General features: G+C 41.4%; 1 protein-coding gene across 5 annotated transcripts; it reads right to left on the bottom strand.

Annotated features, from left to right (window-relative positions):
* Positions 1 to 280: 280 nt before the first annotated feature.
* b3gnt2a (UDP-GlcNAc:betaGal beta-1,3-N-acetylglucosaminyltransferase 2a) lies at positions 281 to 9,383 on the bottom strand. Of its 5 annotated transcripts, XM_021320148.2 has the most exons (5): positions 9,199 to 9,383; positions 8,371 to 8,446; positions 4,480 to 4,675; positions 3,845 to 3,971; positions 281 to 1,921 (listed from the first exon to the last, which is right to left on the bottom strand). In XM_021320148.2, the coding sequence occupies exons 4-5, from the start codon at positions 3,866 to 3,868 to the stop codon at positions 701 to 703; spliced, it is 1,245 nt and encodes a 414-aa protein (XP_021175823.2). In that variant the 5' UTR covers positions 3,869 to 3,971; positions 4,480 to 4,675; positions 8,371 to 8,446; positions 9,199 to 9,383; the 3' UTR covers positions 281 to 700. The 5 variants fall into 5 exon arrangements, with proteins under 5 accessions (XP_021175823.2, XP_021175826.2, XP_021175824.2 ...); XM_021320151.2 differs by lacking the exon at positions 8,371 to 8,446 and having other exon boundaries at positions 9,195 to 9,383; XM_021320149.2 differs by lacking the exon at positions 8,371 to 8,446.
* Between the last annotated feature and the right edge of the window lie 562 nt (positions 9,384 to 9,945).

Below are 9,945 nucleotides of genomic sequence, written 5' to 3'. Positions count from 1 at the left end.
CAGCAGGTGTCGCCCAAGTATTTAGAAATGTTGTTCCTTCTGGGTTTATTTATTTTTTTATTTTATTTATTTTTTGCCCCAACCACTGTAGGAGGGAACTGCGCTACTCCCGCGACCCGGCATGGATGGATGTCTTTATTCCACAACAAAGAAGAGGGAGTTTATTTAAAACCTTTATTTTTAATAACAAGTAAAATATTACATCATAATAAAATACTATTTCCTTCTTTAAACAGTTTCAGATTTTTTTTTTACCTTTTAATGCTTCACTACATCTCCACTAAAAAAAATGACAGTAGTCGTTTAGGACATTCCAAATAAATACACACAATATACAATTAGATTTACTGCACATGCCAATTGAGATTTATCATTTTAATAACCTGATTCGTCTGACTGGGAGTGATTGTAATTCTTGTGCTTTGGTGAAATACTCCTCTTCTTTGTGGCACTTGTGGCCTTTATTTGAAAGTGCGCTGATAGGAAATAGGGGGAGACATGCAACAATAGTCTACAGGCTGGAGGTCAAACCTAGAACAGCCGCGTTGTGTACTGAGGCCTCTGCACATTGATTGCACACAGTGCCCCTGCACCACCACCACACCTCCTCTTTAAAGCAATAAATTACTATGATCGATTTAAAATACTAAATCAGATGCAAAGCAGATTGTCTGAAATCTTTCAAATCAGTTTAAACGGGTCATTGGCAGTCCAGCTCAGGGTTGACTATCCACGGCCAGATCTTCAGCATCTCCTGCGGTGCTAGGCTGTGAACCAGCATCAGGCTTCTGTAGGTGCATGGCCGGCCCCTGTACTTCTCTTCAATACCAAACGTCCGGAAGCCTGCATGCTTGTCAGGGACCAGGCCCAGCTTCTTCAGACACATTCCTGTGTAGACGTCATCAATGGGATACATGACCACCTGCTTGGAAATGTTGTAAAGACGTATTGCTAAATCCCCAGAGAACAGATATCCTCCACCACCAGCATAGGGCGGGTACTGCCCCACAAACACACTCTCAGGGACAAAATACTTCAGCTTCTTGTTTCTGTGCGGACCTGCATTTCTTATAACATCACCTATGAACAAATCTTTGGCCTTGTCCTCAGACAAGCCTTTCAGGAAGTCCACAATCCGTAGGGTATTGACAAAGACATCATCGTCACCCTTTAGAACATACTGAGCTTGAGGGCAGTGCACGCTGAACCACTCTAGGAAAAGGACCTCTTTAAGGGTGAGGTTGAAGAACGTGTCCCTGTAGTCCCATTGCAGCAGGTCTTTGTGAAGCTTCGCCTCGTGGTTGAGCATGTCCTGCAGATCTGGGTAGTTGTCCACAGATGAAGAGTTGCCTAGCAGGAACACTGTCGCCACAGTCCGACTGGCTAACAGGCCAGCGCGGCCCCATGTCTGGCGAATGGCCTGCCGCCGGTCAAAATGCGGCATCAGCGACTTGACCACCAGCAGGAGGAAGGGTTTTTCATTGCAGATGTGGGGCTGATTTATCCGCATCGGGTACGCCCTGCAGCGCATGTGTAGGAGAAAGTCCTGGAACTGCTTTGGTAGGGTGTTATAGTCCAAGATTTGCCTTGGGACCCTGTGATCCACTTCGCACGGGTCAAGAGGTCCAGTATCATTAAGCCAGTCCGGCAGCGCAATGGGAGAGTCGCCGGAGAGGTCCAAGTTGATAAGCGGGTTGTTAATCACATCCAGGCGCTGCTGCTCCTTGTTCCAGAAGGATTCACTCATTATCGGTCGGCTCCAGAACCTCTTGAATGGAAGCCGAACCCTCTTCGGATTACCTTTGTTGTGGCCAAGTTTCCATGACATGCCCGCCAGAGCACAGATGAAGATGTTGATCATCACAATCATGCAGAGTGTCCTCGCTTTCTTACGGCACAACGACATTTCTGCACCCTGAATCTAGAAAAGAAAGACAATGTGTTAATACAGGAATAAAACCACAAATGAATGAATACCCAGAAATCTGGAGAGCTGTGGCAAGACTTACAGAAGAGCCAGGATCAATAGGAATATTCAGAAACATAACGGCAAGTAGGCCTATCACTGAGCCTTAAAGGGACTAGGGGAATATGTTACAGGGAGGTCAACAGGAAGCTTGATTCTCCAATGTTTGGTTTCAGAGCTCAATCCTGAAGAATACAAGACCGCATTTTCTCCCTTAATCGCCCAAGAACATTTCCTTCCCTCATCCCCTCCTTAACCCTTCCTCCTTTCCCCTTAACAAAGACAGGCAAGCATACGTTTCCAATTCAGCCATGCACATGACACCACTTTACAGGCAGCAATGGCCAAGTGGGCTTAGACTGCACACACACACACACACACACACACACACGGCCACATACAGATTACTATTAGATATTTATCAGGTACCTGTGCAGCTCAAGCGAAGTTTAACACATTTAAATCTTCACACTAGAAAGTGTACCCCTTCATCAATTGTCACAATCGAGCCAAATGTGATTGTATGTGATTAAAATTCTCAGTTTTGAAAACTAAAATGAGATATTATTGAGGTTACAAAGGTAAAACGGCAAACAAAACAAATTCATGCAGTATACTGTTTGTTCATGTATTTCCTTTCATGTTAAGTTTTCGGCCACACTCTGTATTTTTTGGATGCAGAACAAAAAGCTCAATTTTGGACTAATCTGGCCAGAGCACCCTTTCCTACATGTTTGCTGCTTTCATTGTAAGGCTTGTGGCAAACTGAAAAATGGGGCCGTTTTCTTTAAATGATGGCTTTTTTTTCTTGCCACTCTCTCATAAAGGCCAAATTTGAGGAGTGGACGACTAATAGTTTTCCAACACACAGATTTTCCCACCTGAGATGTTATTCTCTGCAGCTCCTCCAGAGATACCACAGGCCTCTTAGGTGCTTCTCAGATTAATACTCTCCTTGCTGAGCCATCCAGTTTAGGTGATCAATGGCAGGTTGTTAGGTTTGCGGTTGCCCCATAGTTTTATTTCTTTAATCCAGATGATGGGATCTGTGAGACGTTGAAAGCTTGGGATATTTTGATGTAGCCAAACCCTGCTTTACACTTCTGCACAACTTTCTTCCTGACCTGTCTGCTGTGTTCTCTAACAAACCTCTGTGGCCAAACATAAACAGCTGCAGTTCAAAAACATTTCAACTTTTTAAAAAGTAGCAAAAAAAAACAAAGCAACTGGTCCACTCCTCTGTAACTAGGAGTCGTTAGAGTTATTGGAGTGGACCAGTTTCGGTTCAATCTGCTGGCTAAATGTCTTTAACGACCGCCCATTACTAAGGGGTGGTCCTGTTTCGGTTGAATTTGCATGGTATCTAAGCCATTACAAGGTTCTTTGTTTGGGCAGTGGTATATAGCTTGGTACTCCACATTACTCCTGACTTTTTGAATTGAGAAAGCTTCCTGGAGAGGAAGCGAAACGTCTTCAACTACAAAAAACAAGTCCAGTTGCTTTGTTTTTTACTTTTTTTGGAATGACCATGACCTGGATGACTGAGAATCTTCACCAGCAACTATTTATTATTTTCTTTCCAACTCACACTTATCTACTCCTTTGTGTTGGTCCATGACATAAAATCCTAACAAAATACATTGAAGTTTGGCATTTCAAAAAAATAAACTCTGAAAAGTTGAATAGTATGATTATTTTTGCACTAAATTAGTAACCTTTAATGAGGGGATGAGTTGTGTATTCCTTCTTTTTGCCTTTAGTTTGTGTTTTTGCTTCAGAGAAACCTCCTTTGTTACTTTGGGCAGCTTAGGGAACGTATTTACAGACAGAAGCTCACAGCAAATACTGAGCAGCGCAGCACACTAACCTGTTACATACTTCTGAGTGATGGGATGACAGCATGCTGGTCGGGGGTGGACAGTCACGCTACCCCTGGTCTCACGTGGAGGAGCTCCAGCAAGGAGGAGGTTGTTTTTGTTTGTTCCGGAGCCGTCAGGAATTCAAGCTGGAGACATTGAAATAGCAAGATTTATTTTTCAATGTGTGTTCAAAGATGCTACAGTAGTAGAAGAAATGTCACCTGATCACCTTTTTATAGAACCCTTTTTTTTTTTGCATTTGTAATTCATATGCCAACCAGCTGATGTGCTGAACTTTGCTGCAAACCCTTCTAGCAAATCTGTCCATCATTTTTTAACTAACCTCACAAATGAACTCAAAGTCAAAACCCAGCAGTTGCATATTCTCCTCAGTAGAGCTACCTTTATTCAGTCAAATAAATGACTTTGCCCATAGCAAGTCCTTTGAGGTGCCCTCATTATTTGATGTGTGGGGCTGATATTCAAACTACATTATAGTTGGCATTACATGTCCCAAGATTGTGCTAAACTTCTATTTTGATTGGAAAAAGATAAAGACAAACATCTACTTTTAGATTTCAAACTGCCATACGTCCGACAAGAAAAAAAGAACAAAATATAGGAAAATGTGGCACTTTTTTAGTGAAATCTTACAGTTTGCAGATACAGAAATATCCAGGCGCAATACTGTCTGCTGGTGGGGGCGGTACCGTGCTGGAACGGTTAGAACCAGCGCTGTATAAAGACAGAGTAACAGCAGACTTTGCACTCGCCAACACCGGGTCACGTGGTTCATGGAGCCCTCGAAGGTTCAAAACCTCTCAGCGCTGTCAGTCAGTTTCAGCGGCAGCTGGTGGCCCAGAAAGCAAAAAACAACTCATTTCTCCTTTCCCCTCGCAACTATTGAACAGTAATGTGCTCTGGTTACTACACTGACTACATTTTATTAAAGTCTATTTTTAGGAGCGGACATTGATCTGTGTTCTGAATATTAGAGTGGAAACATTATTCCCCACATATTGTACAATACATTGGGGTTGCAGATCATGTTTGATAAAAAAAATTGGTATTTATGCAATCCACTGATCAATATATAATCTACAATGGTTTATAGTAATGTTTTGCACGTAAAGCAAACCCAACAGGAGTAATATTAGCGGTTTTAAAGCTCTTTCTGTTGTTCTCTGCATGCTAACGTAGGAATGATAGACCATGTCCTCCAGCTCTGTCCTGTTCCAGCTTACCTTTAATTCTACATCGTTCAACCAAGCATGAATATCACTGCTTTCAGGATTTATGTGGAAGACATAATTAATTTCATTGTTTTATTTTCATTTGAACAGAGTACTACATGTATGTATAACTCAGTTGATTGTGCATATTGTGTATTAGTAATTCATTAACATTTTCAGTTAAATAAAACAGTTTCTGATTAAAACCATGCTAGGTGATAACATAGGCATGTGTCAGTTGAGCAAAAACAAATAACCAAACATTTTATTAGAAAAGGCATTTTATTATACTGACGGAAGAATTAGAAAGCCAAACACATCACATAAAAAAAAGACAGAAGGAGAACTTAATGTAAAAATGTATCCTGTCCTATGAAAGAAAGTTTTGACTATGGAAAATAAATTGGGTCATATATTTGTTTAACCAAAGATCAGATGAAGGTCATTGGCAAAAAGAATAATAGAGATATTAGATGGAGCAAATACACATAAAAGAAAGAATGTGTTTTTCAGCGTGCTCAACAGGCTATATGTTTCTTCAGGACTCAAGTCTTTCTTTCCATGACATCAGAACCAGCGAAGAAGACTGCAACACATTAAGCTGGAACCTGGTGTCTTGACTCTGGATGAAATGGCAATTACCCTAAGCATGGAGCTGCACCCAGGAACGGGGAAGCTTTTTGGATGAGACATTACCTGGACATAGAAGAGAGCAGCAGCACATGCGTGTGTTTTTATGTCAGCAGGAAGAAAGATGGAAGAAAGTGGTGGTTTACCACTTCAGCGGCAATCCCACTGATGGGGCATGTTAAAAGCCATATATCCTAGAAATAATTTATAGAGCAGCTTTCATAGGACTTTTTGTGGTAATCATCACCACTGACATGGGAAGTCCAAATCTAGCTATGTGGCGGGTGTTTGGACAACAAATTTAATATCCAACACCCAGGAAGACCAGATAAAAGGCTGGAAAAATATTAACAAAATGTTGAGCCATCGCATGGCGCCTTCAGTCTGCTCCAGAAAACTGAGCTTTTCCAAACCAGGTCTGCTGCATCCTTCAGCGAACTCTCAAGTGGAGCTTAAGCGGGATTTCAGTCTGAAGAAACTCTATTGCCCACCTTCCATCCAATCAGTGACTCGACCGCCTTCGTCGCAAGCCTATCAGCTTTGAACTGGTTCTCCTCAAAGCCAATCAGCATCCTGGGTTCATCTCAAAAGAACTCCACATCCTCGTCTCGGCCTTCTGCTCAGCGAGCAAGCAGTGGCGTGCCACATCTGGTTTGGACTCTGATGACTGGCTTCAACCCACCTCCATCCTCTTCTCCACCATCGTAGCAAGCTCCGCCTGTCTTTCCTACGGTGCTTCCACAACCTTGTCCCTATCAGAGTGTAATTGCTCCCGGACTCTTACGGAATTCCCAGTCACTCCTTAATACGGTCCAGCAGAAGACCGCCATGTTGAGCCTGGTTCTGCCAGAGGTTTCTTCCCAAAGGGGAGTTTTCCTCTCCACAGTCGCTTCATGCTTGCTCATCATGGACAGTTCATGCAAACCTGTGTTTATCAAGTTGGACATCTAGCTCCAACAATTCAGCATATGGACTGAACAAACTTTATGTATCTCCACTCCACCACCAGTTTCAGGCCTGGGGGGAAACATCTCTGTTCTCATACACCTGCTAATGCATATTAAAGTATAATTCAGCGTGAATTTTTGCTGCCGAGGTCTGAGCGCCAAAGTCTTAAAGTATTGTATCAATAAAATTCTTGTAATTGCCTTTTCTATGCGTGTGAGTTTTTCAGATGGAAATGCCACAGATACTCTAGAGCAGGGGTCACCAACCTTTTTCTAACTGAGAACTACTTCATCTGTCCTGTGTCATACGAAGGGCTGCCTGTACTGACCTTTGAACTAGAAGAGTCAGAGCTCACCTTAACTTTACATAGTATAAATAAGTTTTTTATGCTTTTGTCATCTTTAAATCTATGTAAATACAAGTATGATTAAAAAGGAAGAGCAACTGAATGAAATAGCGTTTTAAATGCAGATCACAGCAGGGTTGTGTTATATGGCTTTACAGTTTTCCATAGCAGGCTGGATGTAGAAAGGAAAATAAATACACAAATTATCTGCCCTTCCTGCTCACTAATTCCATTTAAATGGCTTTATTTGGTTGGGGGATTCTTCTTTTCTCACTCTCTGCAAAATGTGCAAAGCTTCCATCATGATCATTGGCCGAAGCTACTGAGTGGCTGTTTGGACAAATGTGCTTTCGAAATGATCTGAGACTAAATACCGTGTTATTTCAATTATCTCTCACAAAAAAAAAACAATTCCACTGTGTAAGAAGAAAATCAGATAGCAGGGTTGAGTTATTCCTGTTTGACCAGATAAGATTTGGCATTCTTTATATTTATGGATTTATTTGTTGGATATTTGTGGGCCGTTTTGAATAGAACGTGTGATATACTAATACCTTAGTCCTTCATTTAACCTGTTAAGCCTGATGTTTTGTGGATCAGATGGATGGTTTCGGTTGGTGTCAACGTGTCAGAACATGAGTTACAGGCCATATAAATCGTCAGCATTGTTGCACAATACCTGGGAAACATACAGTTGCAATATTATTTCTGAATCTAATGATGCTGATATAGATCATGGTTAATCACCGTTTACCTGACTTTCTCTTTTTTCATCACAATTACCCCACCCACTCTTTGTGAGCTTCGGCATCTTGACCACTAAACATGTTTCAGCCGCAAGTGCAGGGAAAGTCTTTCCAAGACACCAAAAAATATATCGAGCAGCTATAATAATCAGTCACATAAACTAACTAATCTAACTTTCTACAGTATGTTGCAAAACTATCGTCCCATTCTCACTTTTTCACCTTTTGTCACATTACAGCCACAAACTTGATTTTATGTGATACATAAACACCAAGTGCACAATTGTAAAGGTGATGAAAAAGATGCACTGTTATTATTATTATAGACTATAGTGTTAGATAGAGAAACATGTAAATAAAAGTTAGATGTAATCATCACGGTGGACCATTGCTACCTTCCACATAATACCATTGTTGACATTACTTGTTGTCAACTACTAATTGTAATTGTGGTTGAACAGGTAGAAAAACCTGTATACAGGTAAAATATGGACTAATAAAGAATAATGCTATAACTATTCTTATTACTTTTAATAAGAAATCACTCCCTGAAATTTTGCCGTTTATTATAGCTACCTCCAAAAATGAAATGGGATTTTTGCCACTGGTCTCAGGTATTTTACAGCTTTGAAGTAAAACGTACCAAAGCAAACCGCTCAAAGTTGCACTCCTGGAAAAGGGGCACAATACCCTGTACAGAGCTCCATCCACCCATCAACCTATGGAAAGAATTACGACAGCGCCATGTTTGACTGTGTTGAGTCTGTGTTCAGAGTGATGTACATTGTTAGTTTTCCTCAGCACCTTCTTCGTCTCATCTGCTCTGGCCCTCTAAGACACATGCAGGTTATTTGACCCCTCCATGACTTGTGACTAACTGCAAACAGGACTTTTCATGGCTTTCTTTCAGCAGTGCCTCAGTTTTTTAAAGCCAGATTTGTGGTGCACAAAACTATGGGATGTCCTGTCAACTGAGTCTCCAACCTCAGCTGTGGATCTTTGCAGCTTTCCAAGAGTTACAATTGTCCTCTGGATGGGCAGCTGGGATTAAGAGACACATAGCTGGTCTGTATTCTTGTTAGGTGACTTCCTAAAACAGCCTGTCCCACTGGGTTTTATTTAGGGGTAGCAGAGTTAAGGGTGCTTAAGATATATGCACGCCACACTTTTCAGATCTTTCCATCTCACAGTCCAGCACTTCTTTTGTCTTTCACGTTAATGTTCTATAAAAAAAAAAAACATTAAAGTCTGCTGCTGTGACGCAACAAACTGAAAAGGTTTATATGGGGTGTGAATACTTGTGCAACGCGCTGCATCTGTTAGAACCTCGGCTCATTTGCTTCAGACTGGATTACGCGCTGGAGTTTTGTAAATGAAAAAAAAACGATCACAGTGATTTATGCACTAACTGAACTCTGGATCATCAACAGAACAAATACCAAAAGGGTATTAAGTTTGGGTACTTACAAACCTGCGGCTGGTGTCTCCGTTTTCCTTTGACACAGACCCACCTCGATCCCCGGACCGGGCGCCGGTGCGTCCAGGCTATCCAGGTGGGCAATTGTCCGATTCGAAATACTATGTTATAACAAAATTAATTCATGTTACCTAATCTAATAAACACTGTTACGTTATCTCCCCCATAAGCGCAGTGTGTAAATGTGCGTCCTTCCTGTGTTTGGCGCTCCGTGGCGTGGCTCCTCCCTCAGGTGTTTCACAAGCTCCAGCGTGTTTAGGATATTTTCCAAAGGCGGATTCGCTTAATTCGGGGCTCTGGGCTGAAAGGCAGAACAGTCATGGCCACAAGTTTCACAGTGATGCAAACGTAAAAGTTTGCAAACTTCGGAGGTTCTCTTTTTTTCTTTACAATCATTTTTTTATTTCATTGTGCCTAATGCATGCATGTCACAATTTACTTCAAATAGCTTTATTGGTTTACAATTCTTACTTTACAACAAAACTGTTTTGTTAAACTTTCAGCTTGTTTCATTTCAGTATAGTCATCAACAGTGATTCCAGTTAAAATCCCTCCAATAATCAGCAGACTGGACCCTTCAAAAGAAGGGTATGAGGGCTTCAAATCTTTGTTTCCGTGCGCTAGCAATAGTTACTTCAAGAGAAAAGCATGTAACATTTGATCAAGGAAAGTTGTGCCAAAAACATTTTTGCCATGAGACCAGTTATCCAACTCGATAACAACTTAAAGTTTCCCCAAGTC

The sequence above is a fragment of the Fundulus heteroclitus genome, chromosome 5 (genome assembly GCF_011125445.2).
Source record: "Fundulus heteroclitus isolate FHET01 chromosome 5, MU-UCD_Fhet_4.1, whole genome shotgun sequence".
In the NCBI taxonomy this organism is placed as follows: domain Eukaryota; kingdom Metazoa; phylum Chordata; class Actinopteri; order Cyprinodontiformes; family Fundulidae; genus Fundulus; species Fundulus heteroclitus.
Note: the sequence above shows the minus strand (reverse complement) of the source record. Positions and strands in the feature narration are given on the sequence as shown.